Raw genomic sequence first — 25537 nt, 5'->3', positions numbered from 1 at the left:
GTTCTACACAGGTGTGATGGGTGGGGGGGTGGGGTCGCTGGCCAGGCACTAATGACCTGATTGGATGGGGACGGCTGTATCCCCCAATGAATGGCACATTTCACAAATGTAATCCACCCAGCCAGAGCCAGATGCCGTGGGCAGATACACCAGGAAGAAAGCAAACACAGGTGGGACCTAAGTCAAATAAAAGGCTATAGAAGCAGGGGACACAAAGGGCATGCCCACATCTGTTCTCCAGGATGTTGCTGGCACACCAGGGGCTTGGGCCACATGGGCAATGGGGGAGGGATGGGTCTCAGTGGCACCCACACCCAGGCATCAGGCAAGACTCCTCAAAGGGTGCTTTCAGTCCCCTGCAGCCCCTGTCTAATCCCCCTGGAAGTTCACAAACCTGGCAGTTCAGCTGGTAGATGCTGCTCCAGGACTCAGACAGCAGGCAGAAGCCACCAAGGGGCCCACAGATTCAGTCTCAGGACCCACCTGGGGCTCCTGATGAAAGTTCTGGACCATGCATTGCTGGGGAAGCTGCCCTGCCTGGGTCTTCCCCAGCTGAGGAGTGCAGGACAAGACAATCCCAGAGTCTTTGTGGAGCTCACAGATTCCACTCCCTGGGTGGGGGTCAGGGGCAGCAAACCTGCCATGAGCACCCTGTTGGAGCAGCTGCAGCTCCAGGACTGGGAGGGCCAGGTCTCTGAAGCTACCTGGCTACACCTGAGACCAGATCAGCCCAAGCCAGCTGCCAGGGTGTGTCTGAAGGGCTGTGCAGGAGGGAGTTTCATGGGGGTGGCAGAAAGAAGGAAGCAATCCAGATTCCAGGCTGGCGTTGAGCTGTGCACAGACAGAAACATGACACAGCCCATGTTGGGTTCTGTGGGTGGGCAGGAAGGTACTGCCACTGGGAACCTGGGCTCCCTACTGCTCCAGGCCTCTCATACCTATATCTAAGGAGAAAGGTTGGGGTGGACACAGGCAGCAGGAGGAGTGGGAGGAGGGGTAGTGTGCACTCATTGAGCTGTTTTCCCCTAAAATGTTCCATGCCAGAAAACATCCATGCTGTGTAAGTGGAAAACCATGGCGCTGGTCCCAGCTCTGCTGCACACACAAGAGGGACGAGGCTGCTACACCTGCAATACAGACTGCTGATCTGGTTAAGATCACCTTGTGCGGCCACAGCCTGCACAGCATTGGACTTGGGGGGAGACATCAAGAGCATTCCTGTAGCTCCTGTTGCTATGGCCACAGGGAGGCTGGTTCTTGTCGTACTCAGAACTGAAAGTATCCCCCAAGCCTGCCCTCTGCACCTTGTAGTTCCTGCCCACCTTCCACCACCAAGGAGAGGAACCCAAGAGCCCCATGGGAGGGCAGGTGAGGGCTGAGACGTTATCTGCTCCTCCTCATCCCCAGGGCAGGAGGAGAGGACTGGCCAGTAGGACATTGCAAAATCCCACCCATGACCTCCCTCTCTCTTGTGTCTATAGCTGGCAGAGGCTGCCCATTCAGCAGGGCCTTCCCTTCCACAAGTGAACAGACCCACAACTGAGATCCACCAGGCTGGGCCATAGGACAAATCAGTCCATGCCTCCTCACAGAGCCCAGAGGGAGGGGCTAGCATCTGACATCAGCCACAGGGTTGGGCAGGAGGAAACTTGAGCTATGGAGGGGGGGCGGGTAGAATCTCAAACAGGCAGACAGCACTTTGATGCTTTGTGAGTTCCAAGTAAGCACCATGTACTGGGTGCTGTCTTAACCTTGAACATGGAGGGTTTCTATCTTTCTTCCAACAGACAGTGACGATCATGGGCACAGACTCCAGGGCCAGGTGCACTAGCCACGTGCCCTCACAGGCCATTTAACGCCTTGTGCCTCAGTGGGCTCGTCTGTAAAACAGAGATGACAACCACCACTCCTTGGTGTTGAGGATGAAATGCACTGAGGGTATGAGTGGGGCTTGTCTCACAGAGAGAGGCGTAGCTATGAGACCCACAGTGACAGCCCAGGGAGGGGCAGATGGACCACAAGCTCCTGGTACTGCTGCTGCGTTCTTGGGAGAGGAGGAAACCAAGGAAGATGGAGTCAGGTCTTCCTCCCTTAGGGAGATGGCTCCATACCATATTTCTGTCATTCCCAGTTTATGACAGCAAAACAGGTTGAGCAAAGCCTCAACTCACACAGGGAGAAAGGGAGGCCTAGGAGGTGCCTGGCCAGAGCTCTGGCACCCCCATAACCTCAGCAGCACCTTGATCCACTGCACCCCAATGGGAGGTGCAGATTGTGACCTGGGGAGGCATCAAGCACTAGTTTGTAAGGAGTGTCCCCAAACAGGAGAACGTGTGCCTCTGCTTCTGTAGCTTCACTTACTTCCAAGATCAGGGACATCGTGTGGCCTCTTCCCCACAGACCTCCACAGTTTTGAGGCTGGGCTCCTTAGGCTGTGAGCTGAGCCAGTCAGCAGCCATGTTTCTCACCAAAGAGAATTTAACTCAGTATGTTAAAAAATATTTTTCTCACTTTCAAACATTTTTATAAATGCAACTAAATTATATGAGAAATTTCTCCCATAGTCCTCCAGGGAAGCCATGCAGCCCACACCTGAGTCTGCCCATATGAGCAACTTGCCCAACCTAGAGCACAACTGGCCTCTAGGGATGCATGCCCCATGTCCCCTGCTGACCCTTATGTGCTTTTTTTTTTTAAATCAAGAAAAAGGGTGAATTTGAAGCCATTTTCCCCCAGCCCTAGGAGCTGGCTGTACACGAGTTCCCTTTCTTACCTGATCCCCATGGTGGGCCCTCACCAGCCCCAAGAAGAGGTGTCAGTGGTCCTCTAACAGACACCATGCCTGTTCAATTCACCATAATCCTTTGAGTGGACTGGATTCTGGGTCAGAATTCTTATTTTATCCCTCCCTTCCCCACTGGAATTTCATTTTTACTTCATTGATGTGACACGACCCTTTAACAATCATTTTCATTCTCCCTAATCCAGGATCCCAGATGTCTTGCTGGCTTTTGCCCTGGGCTGGTTTCTCTCTTGGGAAGTTTGTCTTCCCATCTGTCAGCATAGGAGCATGCTAGCATCCCGTGTAGAACACAGCAGGTACGGGTAATGGGAGTCTGGCACCTGTGACTGGATGGTTCTAGCAGGTCTTAGGCAAGTTCATGATCCCTGACTCCATGGTCCCTGACTCCACAGTCCCCAGATTTCCTTGGTGAGAAGAGATAGCATGCTCCATCTCTGCATAAAGTCCATGGTGGTCCCTGTGGATATAAGTTCCTGGACCAAAGATAAAATAAGACCCCTCATGGCTAACCCCTGCCCATTAAGCCACAATCCCCAGCTAACCCTGTCCCTGGGTGCCCCATTGTCCTTCATCTCTCTGTGTCTATGCTATCGTGTGATGCACCTTTCCCAGATGTCCATCAACTGTCCTCCTCACCAGATCCTCTTCCAGCCTCTGCCAAAACAACTTCCATGAGTCTTCCCCGACCCAGACCACTTCTTCAGTAGCAGAATGAGTTATAGTGTCTGTTGTCTCACCAGAGGCTCCAGGTGTCCCTGGGACAATGAGCCACCCTTTCCTCCTTGACGGCATCCACTCTCTACTGGAGTGATGGATTTGAGTTTGGTAACTGGTGTGTGCTTTGATAAAGGCTGAGCCAGTGGTGCTGCTGTAGACATTTAGAACTTGCACTTGATCTAATCTCTGTGAGATGCACACAAACTTTTGAGAGGAAACACGTTTTACTGTCTTGATCACAGCTCAACTAAAACTCAGTCAGTGCTTTTAAAACCAGGGCTGAAGTGTTCCTTCTCATCTTTCAGATATTAATACTGATGTCTGTATCTGAACATGGAAGCCCCAGTACATAAAACATGATGAACTGTGAAGCAGAATGTTAGGGGCAGGGGTAAATTAGGTGATAACTCCCCTCCCCCAAATAGAATATTCAGTATCAGTTTCATAAAAAGTGAGATTCACTGAGAAAACACCTTCCACATTACTGTTCTGCAGGCTCAGCCAATAGTTCAACCCAGCTTCCCTCGAGCTGCACTGACTTCTGGGAACACGGGTTCGACGAGGGGCACACTATTGCACACTCCCACGGGCAGCGGGCTGTGACAGGCTGAGGGCAGCCCCTGTGTGGCTGTCTTCATGGGACAGTAGATCTTGAATTTGGACTTGACCTTGTGGTCATGTGAGCAATTCCTGAGCACAGTGCTTCCTACTAAACATGGCAAATGCTGATGAAAAGGCAGCACTTTCCTTACTCAAGGAACAGTTTAAACACAAGAAAGCACAAGAACGAGGGACTTCTAACAAGAAACTTTCCACAGGTGGATCCCTTCACAGCCAAACCCTGCAGGGTGGGCAGGAATCCCCACACAAGGAAGTAGCTTCTGTGGCTTCTAGGGATCTAATATGTGGGGAGGCATAGGACTCCCCTTTCTGGCAAGGCAAGACTGCCCTTTCTGGGCATGAAGGACAGCCCACTGCAGTGTGTGAAAAGCCAGGTCATAAGTAGCAAAAGCCAGACAAATGTACATATGCAGATTTCAGCTGACACTACGCTGGCATGTTTAGGATGGCATCCCACCTAACCCACCCACGGTATCTGACAGATCTAGAGATGCTTGCAACTTTTATGTTTTATTATTTGGTGGGAGGGATTTGAACTCAGGGCTTCATGCTTGCAAAGCAGGCACTCTAATGCTTGAGCCACACCTCCAGTCCATTTTGCTTTTGTTATTTCAGAGATGGGGTCTTGAGAACTATTTGTCTAGGCTGGCCTTGAACCACAATCCTCCCAATCTCAGCCTCCCAAGTAGCAAAAATTATAGGTGTGAGCCTCCAGCACCTGGTTTATCATTATGTTTTTGAGACAAGGACTTGCTAAGCAAGTCCAGACTGGCCTGGAACATATGATCCTCCTTCCTCAGCCTCTCAAGCGCTGGGATTATAGATGTGCACCACCATACCTGGTTGTACTTGCAACTTCTAATAAATTTTCCAACATTCTAATGAAAATCTGCTTTTAAAAATCTGCTTCCATTTCCTTTAGAACAAGCAACATCACTAGAGAATGTGTCTGGAAGGTGGTGTGCGTCTTTCAGGAAGAAACCCTCAAATAGGGATCAGGTGTATAGAGCCACCTGAAGCAGACAGGCTGGTCAGGGGCACTTTGGATGTGCCAGGTCTCCTGGGCTCACATTTAGGTCAGTGTCTGCTCCCTGGAAGGACAGCACTAGTCGCTATGACCCTCAGGAGCAGCAGGACACTGCCATTATCCACCAGGTGCAGGGCAGGGCCCGATGCCAGCCAGAAGCTGGCAACAATGTAGGGAAACAGATCTTGTTTATCATCAATGTCCCCCGGGCAGGACTGGGGAGGAGGGAGCCAGTTGCAGGCCTGCAGTAGCCCAGCTCAACCCAGTGGCTCACCACAGGCCTCCAGCATCCCGTCACTCTACTCCAAGTGGGGCAACATCCCAGATGTCTCAATTTTTCACAAGAATGGGGGTGATTCTTATGTGTGAGCATTTCACACAGAGCCTGGCATACAGTGGGCACTCAATATGTGCTCCTCAGATGAATGAGAAAGAAAGAAGGAAGGAAGGAAGGAATAACACTGCTTTGGGGACTTTGAAATCTTACATTAATTCATTCATTCTTAGCTCAACACAAGAGAGTTTCTATTCGTAGACAGAAGTCACAGGGATACTCTGAACACCTCTCTTAGGCAGCTGTGGGGATCGAGGTACACTCTTCTTGGTGGACACACTTCAAAGGTGTCCTCCATGGAACTGCAGGTGGGTTGGCCTGTCACTTCCCATCTGGGGCCGTCTGGTGTGTGTTTCTATTTCTGCAGGGAGGTGCCATGCACAGGACGAGCCCTGGGCTGATTTTATTACTTGGCCCTTTTCTTTCTGTCCTTGATTCAGACTTCCACAGAGATGTAGAAAAGTTTCTGCCCTTAAAAGCGACCCAATGCTGCAGGGATCAGAGGACATGTCTGCAGCATGGTTTACACCAGCATGGCCCACTGCACTTTGTAAGTCCTCAAACACAAGGGAGTGACCACAGGGTCTGCTGGCCCCCACTGCCTTTAGAGCAGACAGCTGCTACAGTTCTGCACTGCACAGTGTCCCAGGTTCCCACAGTGCAAAGAAACCCTGCTGAACTTGAGTGGAATCTGAGAGCCAAGAAATGACCCTGGATGCTCAGTTTTGCCTCCAACTCACTACAGACAGTCCATACAGGGCCTGCAAGGACCGACGGGGATCAGAGTGTCCATGCATGCCCAGTAGAGACATGTGGGGGGCACAAGTGCCTCCTTAGGCTACAAGAACCAGCCCCACCTGGGACACTAGACCACACCTGTCACCTCCATACTGCTTTGTTCTCCTGTTCCTCTACACATGTTAGGCGCTTGTTTTTATGGTGGCAGGATGGTGTCCCATCAGCACTTAGCCAGCTATTCTTACCACATGATGTTAGAAAAGCCAACACACCAGAAGGGGAACACACAGAGCACTCAGAAGTGGCCGCGCCCCCAAGCAAACAGTGAGCGAACTGTCATCAGGTGCTGCTGTATTTGCTCTGAGTCAGAGTGAACTCCCCAGAGCCAGGGCAGCCACCCAGCATCCACTGGGTCCAGAAAGCCACGTCCACATCCAAGAAGGAAGCACTACCTCCCAGATGTCCCCTCAGCTTTCCTCCAGACACAGACTTCCCTCAAAGTGGTCTTAAAACCACACCCTGCTCATCATCTCTGCAGAACAACAACACACAGCCAGATCAACTAGTTGTGCAGGAATGGAGGTGTGGCTCGAGCGGTAGTGTACCTGCTTTGCCAGGTACCCCAGTCCAATGAAAAAAAAAATCAACTCGTGTGAAAGGGTCCATGCTGTTTGGACTGGGACCCCTCACCCTCTTTGACTGGGTTGTTCCAATCAAATCCTTCTGTCAGGCCAGCTGGGTGGCTCAGTAACCATAACACACTGCCTGCACAGTAATGGTGCCAGTGGGACACTTCGCTCTGGCTGGACACACTCCCAACTCCCCACCTCACTTACTCCTTCCCAGCATCATCCCTGCCCCCACTGAGGTCACAGAGAGCAGAGTAGTTTAAAGGTCTTACCTCTCCTTGGCCACCACCAGGTGAGAATGACAAACACAGTACTCAGGGGGCAGGGCAGGTGCCCATCTGTCCCCTAGGTGGGCTGGTGGTGCCTCACCTGCCGCGGGTCCCCTCTCTGGCCCCTGGCTCTCTCTCTGAATGGAGGAGCTGAAATTCTGAAGGTTAGGACCCAATCTGCCAGACTGAAGAGGAGTGATTTCAGTTCCCCTTGGCCTCTGACTCAATCTTCATGTCTCCCAGCCAAATGTTTCCACAAGGGTCAGGGGAGGAGGGCACAGCCTTTGCCCCCTGACGCAGCACTTCTGTGGGCTTCACTGTCACGTGAACAGCAGTCCCTGGGAACCAAGAGGGGAAGTTGGACCTTATGAGAAAAACAAGAGAGAAAGCCGACTCACACAGAAAGTGCCGAGTGGTGGCTTAAGGGGACGGCGGGTCTGCGTGCTCCGAGTTAGCACTCATAACTGATACGCTGTGTACCTGAGGGACACATGTTCCTCCCATGAGTGCCGCCACATCCTAAACACCACCTGCAGGGCCTCAGGGGGAGGCAGTGGAAGGGTGCTGGGTGCAGATGCAGCCCTCCAGACAGAGCCAGGTATGAACAGAGCCAGTAGAGGTGGACTCTGCCACACGTTCTCCCGCGCGGTCCATGGGATGCTCCCCAGATCTCAGGCACAAGCAATGTTTCTGGCAATCACCACCTGACTGTCTCTTGAGCTCAGGTGAGAGACAGAATGCAAAGTTCTGTAAACAGCAAAGCCCTGAGTTGGCTGAGGATTAGAGCTCTGGGCCAGGTGGAGTGCCCTGAAACACCAGGCAGGGCCTGTCCTCCTTGCCTCCAAGACCCCAACCACAGGTCACAGGCAAGATGGGATCTGGCCAACAAAGGAGCAAGGCCTGCTCACTTCATGTCATGTTCTAAGTGGAAACAAAGGATCCCTCCAGACAGGAGACATGCCTGGCATGGCAGATACTGTGGCAGGAGATTCATAGGAGATTCAAGATTCATGGAGGGAGCTTGGTGCCACCTGGCTCAAATGCAGGTGGGAACTGATCTGCAAACAAGTCACCAGTCATCACTTTGCCAAGGGAACCAGGGGATCACTCAGCTGGCACTCCTATTCTGTCTTGCACTTATCATGGAGGTTGTATGTGCGCCCTCAGGACATGGTGCAATGCGATCTCACAGGCCAGGTACCTGCTGGACTCATCTGACAGCGGGGACTCTGACACTTGCCAGCCAGAGGGGGCTGTTTGCATTTGGTAGCCAATGCCATGAATTAAATCAAGTGACAACTGTGGGGTGAAAGCTCCCTTACTCCTGTTCCCCACCAGAGCTGCTGCAGATCTGAGGGGGACACAGACTCTGAAGGATTTTGTAGCTATGGCTTCCCTTGTTAACAAAGGGCCCAGCACAGAACTCGGTCCCTCTCCCTTCACCTCTGCAAATGGCCTGTGGGGCCAAAGGACTCACCCTCAGCCATAGAGCACAGCCAGGAGCACCACTCAGAGTACAGGTAATAGCTTTTCATTTCTGCCACGGAAATTCAGAAAGGCTGTGTGCCATGGTGCTCTGCCCTGCTTACCATGCTTCCAGGAACACTGGATGCTGTGCTCAGCCCCACAGTCTGCAGGGGGTGCGGCTGGGTTTCTACTTTCATTTCACCATTAACCAGGATGGAACTCTAAACGCTAATTGCTCTCCAAGGCTAACTTCCCCTTGCTCCACCCTGTATATGTACACACGGACAGCAGGCAGCTGCAGGCCAGAGAGCTACTTCAGAGAAAGGAGCAATCCAGCCATTCTCAGCAGCTTGAGGCACAGGCCGAGGGAAAGTGGAATGCAGCTGCTTCTAAGACAGGGAGGCAGGTGGAGAGTTACTCAAATGGCGCTGTCAAGAATGATTCCTCAGTACTGTTGGAGAAGCCAACATTCAGTACAGGAAGGGAGAAGGCAGATATGACAGATCCTGACCCTCTCCAGCTTTTCATTCAAGATCACTGGCTTGCCATGTAAAGAATGACCCCTGCCAGAGTCCAGAGGACACAGGGATCAGGGTGCACATCCATGCCACCCTCAAGAGGCTGATATTCACCAACTCCAAACCTGGTGACTGGCAACTCCCAGTGCCAGGGTGGCCGGGTACCATTTCCCCACTTTGTGCTGGCTGGGGTGAGGAGCCCTGGGTAGGTGTATGCTGTCACTCAACATTCCTCAGGGGTAGAGTCCCTGCAGATACCCTAAAGAGACCCCCAGGGCTCTGGCATCTTCCTTGACCTGAGCAAAGTGGTCCCCAAGTAACCCAGGGGTAGTGGAAGGGGTGTCCAAAACAGTGACTTCAACCAAGTTTCCTGAAACTTTAAAAATGACAATAATCACACACTTCTTCAGAACCTGAAACCTCTTCTTACAAACAAGTTCAATGAGTGAGCACCATGAGGAAACTTCTCTTGCCAGTGTTTCCCCTGCAAACAAAAGCCCCATGAATCACAGGCCTGCTGCTGTTGGCCTTGCCAGCTCTTGCTAGTTTGTTCTAAAATTGAAAGAGGCTAGGTGCCAGTGGCTCACGCCTATAATCTTAGCTACTTGGGAGCCTGAGATTGGGAGGCTTGCAGTTGAAGGCTGGCCTAGGCAAATAGTTTGTGAGACCCTATCTCCAAAATAACCAGAACAAAACAGACTGGAGGTGTGGCTCAAGTGGTAGAGCACCTGCTTTGCAAGCACAAAGCCCTGAGTTCAAATCCTGGTCTCATGAAACAAAAATGTACACACACACTCACCTAAGAAAAACAAATGAAAGTGAAAACAAGACAGAGATAATGTTTCCTTTCTGCCTTTTGTAGTTTCTGAAGAAATGGAAACCAGTTCCACAGACAGAAAAGCTGTGTGGGCAAAGCCAGTGGCTGAACTTCTGCATTGCATCTTCATAATTAAAGCTGCTTGGAAGAAAACAAGGGACTTCTCTTTAGAGACCCTTGCCTCCCACATAGTCACAGTGATCCCTGGCTTGAGAGGACCATCACTGTGGAACAGCAGTGCTGTGACCTGTGTGTCTGGTGTGGAAGAAACCACCATGCTCACACAGTGACCATTCAGGGATGTATGCAGTCTCAGTAGAGGCTCTCCTGGACAGGCAGTGCAAACCCAGCCATGCTGGAATCAAAGTGTTCCTGGCCCACTCTAGAAAGAATCCCACTGTCACTGCATAGATTTTCACCGTTTCTAGGTGGCCCACAAGAAACTGCCCATGTAAGGAACACTAATTTTCCAAAAGAAGAAAAAGAATCCCAAATGGGCTATGCACTGAGAGGGGTTGGTTCCTCCCAGAGTTCTCTACAGAAGTGTTTCTTCACAAGTGCCCTTATCTCCAAATGTGTTTTCCCTTTTTGTATTAGCTGCCAGAAAGCTCAAAGGGAAATTTTGCAGTGATGCAGTCATCACTTCAAATACATTCATCTATTTCATTTAATTAGTTCTGGCTCTGTTTAAAACTGTCTGCGCCAAACAAGTTTTTTCCAAAGAGAATTTCTAAATTCTTGATAAGAGTATTTCTTGGCTTAATTGAAACCCAGTCTAAATCACTGAAGAACAAAGCAGAGAGGACCCCCTTCTCTGTGAGGTCTGACACCCATGGTAGGCTGGGCTCTGTTTCCAAGAGCATCACGGACGGTGTGGGGAGATAAAGGTTCTAGTTATCAGACGATTACTACCTTGCAGTCATGCTTTCTCCACACCACTTCTTCTCACGCCAGAAGGCCAGGTGCCTCCTAGCTACTCAGGAGGCAGCGATCAGGAGGATGGAGGTTTGAAGCTATCCTGGAGAAATAGTTCGTAAGACTCTATCTTGAAAATACCCATCACAAAAAGGGCTGGTGGAGTGGCTCAAGGTAAAGGCCCTGAGTTCAAACTGCAATACCACAAAAAAAAAGCAGATCCTCCACCTGCTGTGGGAAGTCTGATAATTCACCTTGAGCCTGCTTTTGTCAATGCTCAGCCCAAGGGAAATAGCCACTGTCCCTGTGCCTGGGAGAGGTCTGTCCATGGAGGCACAGAGGCCAGCCTGAAACAGACATGTGCAGATGGATGGATGTGGGAGGAGGCAGGAAGGAGAAAAGAGGCTAGACCTCACCCAGAGGCTGCAGCAGGCCACCCTCACCCATGGCCACAAGGTGTCCGAGGATACCCAGTGTCCCTTGTCCACTGTACCCTGAGCACCAGGCATTTGGTAGGTAAGGAGAGCTGTAGGAGGGGCCGTGCCCTCAGGTGATCTGCCCTGGGCAGAGGCTCCTTATCTCACTTCTTGGCCCCTATACAGCAGGCTCCAGATAACTTGGCCTGCAGCACTCCCTGAAGTGTGGCTCGACCTCTGCAGGCTCATGAAGAACAGGGCCCCTCCCAGAGGAGGCTTGTCTTGGCATCAAAAGATGAATGAGGTACTTCCTAAAACCATGAGGTGGGGCCCAGGGCCACACCTACCACTGTGCATAGTCACCATCATTTAAACCTGAGGTGTTTTAGCTTTTTCTTACTCACAGGACAATTGAAAACAACCTCCAAGGGCTCCCAATGAAAACAGAGGTAGCAGCTCCTCCACACCCAGTGCAACACGTGTAAAAGCAGGTCCACCCACTCCCACTCATAACCCCTGAGCAGCAAGTCCCAAAATGAAGCCCACAGGCTGCTGGGGTTTGAACTTGTGCCTCCAGTTCTTGCTCTGCTTGTTCTGCTGAATACACAGCCTGACTGCTACCATGGCTCTGTGTCACCCAACCAGAAGCCACATGAAAGGGAAAGGCTTTCCCTAAGTTCTGACAGCAGCACACTTCCTCTTGGACCTCTGTGACGAGCCCACACCAGATCTTGCTCTTTTCTCTGCAGGCTCCCCATCATCCTGTCCCTTGCCTCAGTTCCAACTGCATGTCAACTTCAGCCCTGAGTCCAGATGTCACAGCCCTGTGAAGACTCCACATTCCCAAGACCTCAGCTGCTGTTGGATAAAGCTTGTGTCCTGTTAGTGTTCACTGTCTTAGCGGGGCAGCCACCCCGGAGCACAACACCTGAGCTGCTGGCCGCCCAGGCTGCTGCCCGCCTCAGATGCATCTCCATCTGAGCTGTGAATGCCCCTGACCTGGGTCTGACCTGAGCTATTCCACCTGAATTGCACCTGCATTGAACTTCACCTTTACCTATGCCTCACCTGAACTGTGCCTGCACTGAGCTGTCACGAACCTGCTCGCCTGCCCAGTTCAGGCGTCCTCAGGCACACAAAGGCAAACCTTGGTGATCTTACACTCTCCATGGGGCATGCTGCAGCTTTGCCAGTCTTCTAGGGGTCTCAGGTCCTCCAGCTTGCTCTGGAGAGGCTGCCCAGACCCCCTCTGTCCTCATCCAAAGGTGCTCTCACCTATCCCACCTCCTCCCTGAAGGAGGAAAGGGCCTCATGGAGATTTTCTTCTACTGCTGGACCCCAGCATGTTCCTGCCTGCTCCAGGCTCTCCTGATTCCCAATGGTCTCAGCTGCCCCTCCCTGGTCACTGCCCTGGCCTCCTCCATCTGCAAGTTCAGGTCCATAAAAGCAGCCTCACTGACCAGGCATCCACCTCCCAAATAGTCCTCATGGCAGCGTCCTGGGAGAGGACAAAGGCGCCGTCTCCCCTGCCTTCCTCCTGCCCTGTGCCTTCTGTCTTCTCAGCACTCTTGGATGGCTTTCACAAGGTATCCAAAACCTCTTTAAGACACTTCTCAGCCTTGTTAGAACATGCTGGAACTCTTCCCAGAATGCCTGCTGCCCTTAATTCCCTCTAGGGACACCACCTTGCAGCTCTACACATATCTGACTCTCAGGCTCACACTGGGCTAGCAGAAGCCCCTGAGATGCTGTTGAGGACCACATGCCCCCAAAGTGGCCCCTGTGGTTCTCCTGAGGTCCCAGACCTAGCTCTGCTCACCTACCTCAAGTACCTGCCCCAGGCCACTACCACCCAGAACCACAGGCACCTGGGCCCCTCCTTCCTTGGCTAACATCAAAATAAGCACATGGCACCAAGACCCAGCTAGGGTAGACAGGGCCAGAAGGGCTTCCAACAGATGGGTTCCAACACCCCAGCACCCACACTGCACAGAGAGCATTGGAGACCCAAGGACAGTGACCCCAGAGTTAGCAGACCTGGTCCTGGGTACCCCATTTCATGGGGGGCAGTTAGGGTCTCCATCTCAGAACACCTCTCTGCACTGATATCTAGGGCCTGAAGAGGGGAGGGGAAGAACAGGGTGCCAGGATTCACTTGGCCCCGCTTGGGCTGTACTAGGCAGCAGGTGGGCATGGTAAGGAATCTGGAGACCAGGCATCTAAAACTGAGGATTGTCCAATTATCCACAGCAGCACAGGCCAGGCTTAGCCTGACCAGCAGTTATGAATGTTGGCCACACCCACAAGGGAGTGGGAGGGGGGCCTGTCCTGCTCACTGTGTCCACCCTGGGGTCATCAGATACCCTGGGGCCAATCCTCAGGCTCCACTCTGGGTGTGGAAGAGCCCAGCATAAGCTGGGTTTATAGCTGGGGAGTGGCTGCCTCCCTTTGCAAACCTGAGACGCGTGGCCAGTTGCCTGGCCTTCCCTCACAGGTAGGGATTGTGGGGATTGAAAATATCCCCACACTACTGTGAGGAGCCATGTGGGGTGGGGTGGGGTGGGCTGGGCACTCACCCTCACTTCTCTAGTCTTCGGGTCACCAGTGTCTCCCCAGAGAACAGATTCTAACCTGACATCTTAACATGCCAGATGTGCCTAAGGGCAGAGGCCACCATAGCCCCAAATCCTCAGCAAACCCCCAGTTTCCAGGTCCCTCAGGAGGGTGGCACAGGCTCCTGCTAGAAGAAAATTAGCCAGCAGCTTTTCCCCAGCTCAATCTCCCAGAATGCCCTTGCTCCTTTGGAAGTTAATTCATAATGCCTTATTCTGAAAGCTGCAAGAACATGGAGTGTGCCATCTGGCTCAGCAAACTCCTGCTCCAAAGAAGAAGCCATGACAGAGGGGGCAGATGCCATGAAGACAGAAGGGACTCAGGGTGACAGGCAGCTCTATTCCACCAACCAACCAAACTCATCCTAGCCTGAGGGCGCTTGGTCACATCCACTCACCATCTATCTACCCAGCTCTCCAGGTGGACCAGCCACTTCTGAGCCAGGTCCTCAGACCTGGGGACAAATGCTGACCCCAAATGAAGCGCAGAAAAAACACCCCAGGCTGCCTGTGAGCGAAGATATCCAACAGGTCATCTGTAAACTTCTGAGAGTCCTATAAACAAGCAGCCCACAGGACACTGCCTGGAGGGGACATTGGGCACTTGTCTCCAGGCCCAGGTAGGTGTCATCCCTCCAGACTCACCTGGCTTATCGCACGCTGAGGCTCCCCGTCACCTCCTTGACAGTGGCCAGAACCTCCGCACAGCCCCTCGGGAAGCGTCCTTCTCCGCCATAGAATTGTCTTTTGGAGAGTTGGGTCTCTACAAAGCAGAGGCAACTCTGATTCTTCAGGACTAGGTCGCACGTGAGTCAAATTCTAGTGGGACAGTCAGAAGCTGTGCAGGTGTCAGTGACCTATAGGAGGCACCTGGGTCCTGCACTGCCATGAAAAACAGGTGCTGATGTCCTGAGTGACCTTGGTTTTTCCCAAGTCATAAGAAGGAAGAGAGTCAAGTGGCCTCCTGGTCCTCAGACCCCGTAACACCCTCGTGCTGCAGCCGAGGCCCCAGTCCTCCTGCAATCCCTCACCTCACAGAGCGGCAGAGGAAAATGATGTGGTGCTGCTGAAGACACAGCAGAGGGGACAGGATGGCTGTGCCCGCCCATCTGTGTGCGAGTTCTGGGAGCTTCCTTCCTAAGACGGGGCTGAGTGGACAGAGCTCCTAGTGGTAGGGAACTGCTAGGCCAAAAACACCTTCCAGGCCTCAGGAAGACTCAAGTTCAAACAAACAACTACAAACTGGGAGGAAGGGAGGGCCTGGCTGCCACAAACCAGGAAAGTTCCGCAGTCTGCCGTGAAACCCCTCAGGGCGGAGGAAGTGGTAAGGCACTTGGCCAGACAAGGACACCTTCCATGAGAGACATGGACGTGACCCAAGTCAGCAGCTTCTGACCTTCCACCCTTGTGCCCAGGAGTGCTTCTGGGGCAGGAGGGGGAAGCGAGGGAACAGCAACCTGGCTCCCAGTGATGTCCATAGGAAGAGTCACCCTCTGGCCTGGGAGCTCATGTGCCCTGTACCCCAGGGTTCAAAGCCTCATCCCCAACCATCCAGGAAGCTCATTTTAGCACTGCTTTAACCAGGATAACACAGAGGTGCTGAGGACTTGCCCGCAGTCATTATCACTATTATTATTGTATGTACAGGCACAGAAGGAAACAGTGACAGAGGGTCAGCACTTAGGCCTGTTTCTTGAAGGCCTGCCCTACACTGGCACCTCATTGTCTTTCAAATTCCGATGTGACAGGCGCACACACACTTGATTTGCAACACTGCACTAAGCAAGTCTGGCATCAGTTACAGAATGTCCTCCCAGGACTTGCACAGTGACAAAGAGGCCATGTTCCCCATCTGTCCTGCTAGTGGGACCTGGGGGATGAGGGAGCCGGTGCTTCCACCTGTAAGGTGCAGCTGAGGTGCCCACTGCTGGCATCCCATAATGGTGCTTCTGTCCAGAGTGCTCTCTTGTTAGATTTGCACTTCTGAGCATTACAGGTGTCTGCACCAGTCCTGCTAGAGGAGACAGAGCCTCTCATTGCCTCCCCTGCTTTGCACACCCATGGGTGCTGCTCCCTGCCAGTATGACACGGTGGCACCTGAGGCCACCACCCCCAGAATTCAGGGAATGAGGGATGATGCCTCTGTGAGAAAGCCACAGAGAGGCATGGGGCAGGGGACACACTGATGTCTCACTTACTCAGAAGCCAAAGAAAAATCTACAGCCAGCGTGAAGGCACAGCCTGCCTTTTCTGTGTGTCCAGGCAGAGACCACTGCTCACCCGGAATCACCACAGTCGGGAGGACACAGAAGGCACATTTGATGTAGGCGTCCAGAGCTTGTGCCTCTTCCAATGACTGGGTTCAGCAGAAATGGGATTTCCACGTGTCCACAGAGGCAACCCACGAGCAATTAATTCCAGCCACACGAAGTCATCAGGGCCAGCTCTGAGACCAGCCCCAGCACCTCTCTACCTCTCCCTTCTCCATGCAGGTGTTGAGGCACACAAAGGCAGGAGTGTTTGAGACATCGAGACCATGTGCTGCTCACACAGGCAGTTTATGGTTTGGTGTTATTCCCATAAAGTGGGGTAGGTTAAATCAGTTTTTCCCACATTTACTACCTAAAACCTTTTAGATGTTACTACCTAAAACTTTTTCAAAGAGCAACTCTGAAATATGGCCCTCATTCACAACCTGTGAATTTCATCCCATGTCATACAGTGCAGGGTTTGGCCGACACCTTGGAAACCCTGTCTGGGAGGAGCCAGTGGCCATTTCCATCCTGGGCTCCTGGGCTGCTCCCCGTGAGAACAGACAAATGTCCTCTGCACCACACCAGCACCTGAGGCTAATGGGCCCAGCCTGAGGCTACCATTGAGAAGTGGGTCGACTTTTCTGGGCCCCTGAGCAGGGTCTACACAAGCTATTGTTAAGAAAATCACAGAAATATGAGTACAAACTTTGGTAGTAAGAGTCTTAACCATGTCCAGGGAGTAGGGAGCTGTTGTGTGGGTTTTCCACCAGATGAGATGGAGGTGAGTAGCTGGAGGGCTGGGCACAGGCTGAAGCCACAGCACACCTGTGACTTGCTCAGTGCCAGGAAACAGTTCTCCTCTGTTTGCAAACCCTGCTGTATGCAGAAAAGGACAAGCTCACCCATGAAGATGGATGGACTTCCACCAAGCAGCACACAGCTAGAGCCTGACTCCCAGCAAAGACAATGGCTCCTCTGACTGTGCCCCACGTCGTCCTGTCCTCAAGGCCTGCTGACCCTGGGTTTCCACCACACATGAACCATGTGAGGAGAGGCCTGGTTCTTGCTGCAGGCCTCCGCCGTGGTACTGGGGAAGAGTGGAGGCCCACAGGCAGCCACACACTTGGCAGGTGCTCCTTCACTAAGTTCCAGCTGGGGACCCCACATGAAGGGTCGGTATGGCCTTCCTTCCAGGAAAGAACTAGGAAAAGCCAGGCCGTTGTTCAGCCAGGGTCGCAGCTCAGGTGAGCCACAGCCCTGAGCCCAGCCCTGATGTGGCATGGCCTTCAGCCCCCACCTCACTGCCCCAAGAAGGGACGCACAGTCGGGTGCACAGCCAGCATGTGCCCAGAGAAGCTCTGCCAGTCACTTCCAACCTGTAATGGCTAGAGGCTTCCCCCAGGTTTGATGCCATTCTCTTCCCTCTAACAGAGAAAGGTTTGGGCCTGGGATTAAAATGGCTTTCGAAGAACCAGTGGCTCTAAGATTCCAAGGCTCCCAAAACCTAGGAGTGAAAGCTTAGACACGAAGTCTTTACAGAACCTGAAGCTAGTCTCTCTGAACGTGAGTCTTTTAACTGATCCTTGTAGCTTTTAAAATAAATACTAGTCACAACAACGTCTAAAGATTGTGCCAGGTGGCATAAAGACAGAAGTCTTTGACAGTACAGACAGGGGCTGGGTGCAGCTCAGTGTCCAATGCTTGTCTGGCATGTCCAAGGCTGGGTTCCATCCCAGCACCGCGTCCGTACACACCAAGCCCTGCTTGGGGCAGGAGTTCACCACCTCCAGTATCCTGCCCAAAGCGTCATTGGTGAAACAACGCTCCTTTCCTTTAGCGAATTAAGTGTCTTGCCTCTGAAGTTGAGAAATTGGTTTTTGTGCCTTGGGACTGGCCTCATTTCTTTCACAGAAGTAATAAGGGAGTGAAGCAAAAACCCAGAGCATTTGCTGAGAACCAATTTAGATACACAGAGCTGCTAATCTCTGTAGTTTACCAAGAACAATTGGTGCTTTTGTGTTTTCTTACTTACTGCTTCAAACTTTCCTGAATGACTCCTCCCAAAAGTTTGATTTCCCCTTAGCATTTGTGACTCTTTGGGATTTGAGTGGGAACAAAGGCTCCTCTGAGAGCCAGAGTGAGCACTCCTTGAAGAGAGCTGTGTGCTGAGCCCCAACCTAAGGGCTCTGTGTGCCCGGGTGTCTCAGAGTCCTCTCCACTACAGGGCAGCCTTGGTGATGGCCTGGTGGCCTTTGTCTGAGCCCTTGAATCTTCCCTTCCTCTCACTTGCCTGAAGGTCCTGTGTACTCCGTCAGCAGGAATGCTGACATGATTAGCGGATGTGATAAGAACAGAAGCAGGTACTGACTGAGCTTAGCACTCCATGTGGGCACATGGAGCTTTGTCACCGTGGTGACAAAGCGTCACTGAGCGCTTCCTCCACTGCGTCTTACCTGAGTCTTCTCATTGACACTCATGGCAAGTGTGCTCAAGAGTCCACTTTATGGATGGGGAAACTGAGGCACCCTGTGGTCAACAGAAGTCAGAACTGGGGTCCCAACCCAGAGTTACAGCTCCAGAACCTGCAACTTGAATCTACTTGTCAAACTATTCTCTGCAATGGTGCTGAAATGAACCCCTCAACAACAAAGACCTCATCCCACCTGACCACATGTGACTGAGTATCAAAAACTTCAGTCCTCAACCAGAGTCCTAACTCAGACTGTGGGATCTCTCTATGCCTATCAGGCAATGGCAGCTAGCTTAAAGACTTTTAAAAGATGCAGCAATGTTTCTTTCTCCAAACCCACAGTTACAACATGAATGTGACCAGATACATTGTCAGTAAGAAGCATAACAGTGTGAACGTTTCACTTTCAGTGGTATAATCCACTCTCTAAGGATTCATGACAGGTCCTAACATGGAGAGACCAATGGGAAGAAAGAGGTCAAGGTGGACAGGTAGCACTCCCATCCACGCACACAGCTCGTCCATGGGGAAAAGGGCAGAGTTAATCAATCACACAAAGGTAGCCTTGCTTGGCGTGAGCCGTGGAAGATGGTGTTGGTTGAGCCACCGGTCAGTGCGTCCACAGGAAGGTGTTTACGAGGGGAGCCACTGTTTCATGAGGCACTAAACTTTGGAAGACACTGTGGCAGCATTTGCTTGTCGTTTATTATAACAAAAGCAGGTGTTTCTACTCATACTTCTTTCATACGGACTAGTCCCTAGAGTCTGGCTCTGGGGTAAATTCTCTGTTGTGCAGCTCTGTATCCAGGACTGAGCTACATGGGGCATAATTACGAGTCAGCACCTTGCATTCCCCAAGCCAGGCTCCTACAACCTGCAGCAGAACATCACGTGTGAATGGAACAGAGACAGAAGCAACACGGCCATCAGCCCGGTCAGACCGAGTGGTCCTGTAGACCCAGCACCATGGGGGGGTCACAGCAGTGCACAAAGCAGCAGAGGACGAAATGCGAACATGGGGCTGTGTAGAAAAGTGGGGAGTGAGGACAATGGGGGCAGGGCGCCTTCGGGAACATTTAAGAGGATGGAGAACTGAGCAGAGACGTGAGACATCGTCAGGTAATCATTGACCACAGAGGGATGCAGGCAGGCCAGAGAGAGGTGACCAGCAGCAAAAAGACAAAGCACGGCTAACCAGGGACCCATTGCAGTCTTCATAGCTGGTTTTGCTCAAGGGAAAAAATACACAGCAAACAGCTAAGCACGAATGTGGTTGGTTTCTACAAATCCAAATGGAGAGTCCCTCTTTACAATGTCTGGGCAGCACTCTGACTCTCCGTTGAGGCCCATTACACTGCAAAACACTCAGCTATCCCTCTGTATCCTCAGAGGCTCGCGGACCCCAATATACCAAACTCCACAGATGCTCCAGTCCTCATACGATGGTGTAGGATGTGTTAGTACTGTGCACATCCTCCTGGACACCTGAAATTATCTCTAGATTACTCATGACATCTAACCCAATAATGCTTTGTAAATAGCTGTATATTGTATTGTTTAGGGAACAGCAACAAGAAAAAAGTCTGCATATGTTCACTACATGGAGAATTTAAAGTCATATTTCAGTTGCACTTGGTCAAATCCTTTAAGCAGACCTGCATACTGAGGGGGGCAACAGCAGTGTCATTTAAACACCCTCTTCACCTAGGTTGACGTGACTTTTTTCGAAAAGCTGGTTATTTTACAACCATATCCACTTAACATGGAAAACTCAGAGACATCATGGCTGGTCTGCCTATTTCATGAGAAATGTTACTTTCTGTGGGTGGATGGATAGCCAGACAGATGTGGACTGACAGATCTTACAGGCTCACTGGGGGAGAAACAGGAACCAAACAGCCACCTGGCCAGCTGGGACACTTCTCCTTCACCTATATCCAAGTGCCCTAAAACTATAACTTCCCCAAGAAGAGAGCAGGGTGAGGACATCCTCTTACAATTCCTGTGCCTGTGTCGGTCACTAAGTCGTCAGAAATTATGCTAGATGGCTCTTGGGGGCCCCTCCAATAAGTATCCAGAGAGTGCACTAATTCTACTCAGACCAAGCATCTGATTACAAATAATGGGTGAGGAAAAAGGTCAAGCTAACGTGACTCCTTTACTTTCTAGAAATGTTGTCCTCAGCACCAACCACATTCCTTACCAGTGTGTGGAGAGCTGTTTTAATACCTACTGTGTTTCCATTCAAAAACAATGTGTACACATTTTTACTTACCACTTTAGTGGAGTAAGCTGCCAAACAGCCTTACCCTCAGACCAGGGCTGCCTGGGTGTAGGCATAGCTGCTGTCAGAAAATGCCAGTTTAGGGCAAAGTAAGAGAACAAGCAGTTTCTTACTAGTTTGGGCACACATCCTAGACTCTCACTTCTCCCACAGCAGGACAGCCTAAACTTCTGCAGTGTTGGCAGCTGGGAGTTCTAGATTCCAGCCTTGGGAAGACATCAATGTCCACATTCTCTGTGGATACACTGTTTTGCCCTTGACTCCAAGGCAATCGAAGTAGACAGCTCTGTCTTTGCATTCATTTGCAAAGCCCAATGTGTGGGCTCCTTGAAGGTCCAGATGTGTAGATAACAAATGCAGGCCATACTCAGGCACTGCCATCTCCTCTCCACCCTGGTGCAATGGTGTCATACTGCAAACATCAGGGATCCCTCTGGGCAGACAAAGTCAGCAGAAGTTCTGCCACACTGCTCGCAACATGACAGGAAGCTGCTGTGGCTGCAAGACTCTGACACTCCACGTGTGCAGACTTGGTCACTCACAGAGCTGTGCTGAAATTATGTCACACTGCCCGGAACAGCAGGTAGGGAGGCAGCATTGAGGCAGGAGCATGGCACACAGCATCTCTGCCTGAGCCATAAGCATGGTGGATATGGACCCACATGAGGTCTGGACCTAGAATGATGGGCATCTCAGACCACGGAGGAGGCCAAGAGCCTCTCCCAGAGGGTTGGTCCAGCCTCAGAGGATCAGATTCTAGCCAATGGGGAGGGGTCAGTGCCTACAATGCCAGCCACAGAGCGTGGGCATCAGTTATAGGGCCTTAGAGAGGGGAACCCATCACCACAGGACTCAGGTGCACAACGAGCCCCACGGTGGCTGAAGGAGAGCCCTAGCCCCACAAGTACAAGAAGAAATGCGACAGAGGGCTGAGTGAGCAGCACCACCACACACCACAAAGGAGGGCGGGGTTCATCTGCAGAGCTGTGTGCATCCACAGCTGGGAGCCCAGTGCTTCTGGGTGTGAGCTGAGGATACAGGGTAGGAGTGGACCATGGGGCTCTAGCAAGACTGTTACAAGTGACAGTCACGTGACTGAGCAGTTTCCACAGGAAAAACAGGAAATTTATTTTCCTGTGAATATCCCTCTAAAGAGAAGAACAGTCTCCACAAATGAAAAGGCTACAACATGGCGTGTCGTTTTCCTCACCGGCCACTTCTCTCATATCTGGACGCTCAGCTTGCTCTTCCTCTCTCCTCTTTCTACTCAACAATATCTGTCTTTGTTACCAAGGAACTTTACATGTCACACATCAGCCTTCTCCAGAGATTGGTGACAGAACTAGCTGAAAAGTTTCACTCCCCCTGGCTCTCTAATATGTCATCTGGACAGAGGACACCACTGTGGACACTGGGGTTGTTCAGAAAAGCATGTCAAAAAGATACACACGGACTATGCAGATGTCGCTGGGACACCCCCTCCCAAGGTGGCTGAATTAGAGGCTGATAGATGAGTTGAAACTTAGCTCTTAGATTGTGAAATTTAGTTCTTCTATACCAAGCTATAAGCTTGGCAGACGATGATCTAGGTCTGTAGCATTTCTCCCTCAAATGTTTATTTTTCACCAATTACTGCAAATCTAAAGAGGAAACAATAGCAGTCGAAAATGCTGGAAGGGAGCCCTGCCACACAGAAGGCTTCTGCTGTTGGAAAGAGCTCCTGGTCTCGATACTGAAGGTCAGGTTTGGGAGCAGAGCAAATGTGACATCTAAATGCTGGAGGGGAGGGATGCAGATTCTCAGAGCACCTGGACAGCATGCATTGTCCTCCTCTGCATGCAGAGCAGCCCAGGTGATGGAGGTTCGGGGTCATGGGAAGCAACATTCAGTCTGAAGTCAGAACGCAGCAGCAGCCTGTCCTGAACAGCAAACAGAGGAAATGCCTGCAGGGTCAGGGTGGAGCCACAGAAGGTCACAGAGGGCCAAGCCCTAGGCAGCTTTAGGATAGTCATCCTGCCCAAGCCCTCAGCAGTGGCCCCATCCTCTAGACATCCCACCCCCAGCCCTGAGCAGCCACACCAGCTAGCAGATCAAGCTCCCAGAGCCATCAGACCACACCTGCCACCATTCCAACATGACAGTGGAGCAGTAACAACTGTACAACCTTGAGTCAAAGCAACTCTGCTGCAAAGGAGATTCTTGCATAAACTTGAGATGGTGACTGTAGTCTTGTACCCCTTCCCTACAGGGTGTGCAATAGACTCCCATGCTGTGTGCACAGCTCCTGTCCACACTGCATGATCTGTACCCCCTGTGTCTTGGTTTATAGCCTCTAACCCAATGATCTGCCACCCCAGGGGTGCCCCACAGCAGGAAGAAAGACCAGACTGTGCAAAGGAAAAAACCAGTGTTGACCAGAGGCAAGCAGGGAATGGATGCAGGCGGCATCTCCCCCGGCTAAACAATGGGATGCTCGATTGAACCAGATCTGAGAGTCTGGGCGAAGCCTGTGGCCACCGTGCTGCAGAAGTGTAGGAGCACAAGTGCCTGAGACCCACTGCTTCCGGTCAGACAACAGCCACCACAAGGACACTCAGTGAGTGGTCAGCACCTTCTGTGTCTCTGAGATGGTCTTTCTACAACTTAACACACACATGTGTCTTTAGGAGTTCAGGAAGAAACCTCCAGCCCTACAAACAGGGATGACATCACTGCTGGAGCAGTTCCCACTCTGTGATCCCGACACCAGCCCAGCCAAGAGCTAGGAATTGCTGCAGAGCCGAGGCCCAGGCCTCCTGTGAAGGTTGCCTCCATAGTGCCTTTCACCCATGCCAGATTCAAGCAAGGCCGACCTGAGCCTCAGGGGGATAAAAAACACCAAAAACAAAAAATACGGGCTGTATCTTTCTGAATAGAGGGACAGACAGCACTAAGTGGCTTTATATTCTTTGGATCCATATACAATAAACAGTAGTCTAAATCACAAAACCATCATCACACAGTGAATGTCTTCTAAAGTCTTGGCTGGATCATTCAGCACTGGTGTCTGTGATGATGGAATCATTTCAATTTGGGGGGTGGGGGGGGTTACCACACCCAACCTGAATAACTGACAATTTCAATCTCTCAGGAAAAGTATTATCTAGATAAACATCACATCACATATGGCAATAACAGACAAAAATTGGCAACTTACTTTTAATGGTACATCATTACTTCCTCTTCATTTCAGGGAAAACTAGTCAATGGTGCCTTCTGCATAACGCAGCACCAAACTCCCATGTGACTAACAAGCTCATAGCAAGATTCGAGCCTTTGTGTGGCTGAACCCTCCTCACAGCTTATCTGAAAACCTTTCAATTAGTTCAGAAAACGAATGACCATGTAGGCTATTCTTCCACTCCTTACATACGCCACTTCCAAACATTTGACTTAGGTCAGATTGTGTATGGTAGGGAAAAAAGCCACGGGAGTAACCAGCACTTTTCCTCCTTAAATGAGCATCCCATGAATGGCTTTCCCAGCCCCAGCTGACTCCCAGCGCCTGGGCTCTTGAGGACCTAGGCTTTCTCCTCTGCCGCTGGCTGCAGTGGATGCACCTGACCTGAGGCTGACAAGCAGCTTTCAGGCCATTGCTCAGCAAATGGCTCCTCCTACAAACCCCGGATCCCTAAAAAAGCCTATGCCACGAATTTGCAATTATTTAAACTATGCCAGGCAGAATAAAGCCACGCTGACAGTCCACGGAAACATATCGGCTACTAGAAAATGCCCATCGGATCTGTTCTGTCCTGTTATCAGAGACACGAAGGCGGCTGGACAGCCATGAGACACATTCCCCACAATTCAACATATGATGTCAAGTTTAAGAATATATAATCCCAGGCCAGCAGCTCCGCCTACCAGTGTGCTTGGAAACCGCATTCAGTCTCTGCACCATTTCTTCTAGGGCCATCTCTTCCTTCCTCAGCCAAAACCTCATCCTCCGCTGCAACAAACAAAGTGATCCCCAGCAGATCGGCTTCGGCGGCACCTAGGGGCTCTCGGGTGGGGCGCGGAGGTGGGGAGGGGGCGCGGCTGGCTGCGGGGAGGAGTATGGCGGCATTTTCGCCTCTCTTCCCGGGATTGGTCCCCGAGCCACCGGGAGGGGGGCGCGCCTCGCGCTGACGGGGGGCGGGGGGCGCACGGCGGAAGCGGAAGCGGTGCGCGCCTGCTCCTCATGTCACCAGCACGGGCACCTGGGACTCCCGCGTGGGCACCGCTGCGCTCACCTGGAGGCCCCTGAGGCGTGGATGCCCAGGTGCTTCCCCCATCCCTCCTCCAGGCCCTGCGCCCCGCATCCTCCCCGACTGGAAGGAGCCACTGCAGGGACGCCAGCGCACGACCGACCGACAGGACCAAGGGATCGAGCCGAGAACGGCTGCAACCCGCCGGACCTCCCAACCCCGCCGGTCCCGCTTACCTCCCGCCGCCCCGGGGCAGGTGCAGAGGTCGCAGCAGCCCAGCGCGCGCTCTCCGCGCGGCCGCATGCCTCCCGGTGCCGCCCAGGTGAGCGGGCGCCGGGTCCCTGGGCGCAAGGCTGGCGACTGGCCGCTCCCCGCAAGGGCGTCGCCCTTCCAAAGACACAGGTCCGCGCGAGGGAAGC

General features: G+C 52.0%; 1 protein-coding gene across 12 annotated transcripts in view; it reads right to left on the bottom strand.

Annotated features, from left to right (window-relative positions):
• Nucleotides 1-25041, bottom strand: part of LOC141424775 (probable guanine nucleotide exchange factor MCF2L2) — a 139296-nt gene extending 114255 nt beyond the window's left edge. For 3 of the 12 annotated variants that reach the window (XM_074078706.1, XM_074078708.1, XM_074078713.1), the window contains exon 1: nt 24796-25041. In XM_074078706.1, the coding sequence (XP_073934807.1) occupies nt 24796-24874 (79 nt within the window). In that variant the 5' untranslated portion in view covers nt 24875-25041. The other 9 variants (XM_074078705.1, XM_074078707.1, XR_012449679.1 and 6 more) reach the window with 8 other exon arrangements.
• Between the last annotated feature and the right edge of the window lie 496 nt (nt 25042-25537).

The sequence above is a fragment of the Castor canadensis genome, chromosome 7 (genome assembly GCF_047511655.1).
Source record: "Castor canadensis chromosome 7, mCasCan1.hap1v2, whole genome shotgun sequence".
Lineage (NCBI taxonomy): Eukaryota > Metazoa > Chordata > Mammalia > Rodentia > Castoridae > Castor > Castor canadensis.
The sequence above is the reverse complement of the archived record's forward strand: the minus strand, read 5'-3'. Positions and strand labels throughout refer to the sequence as shown.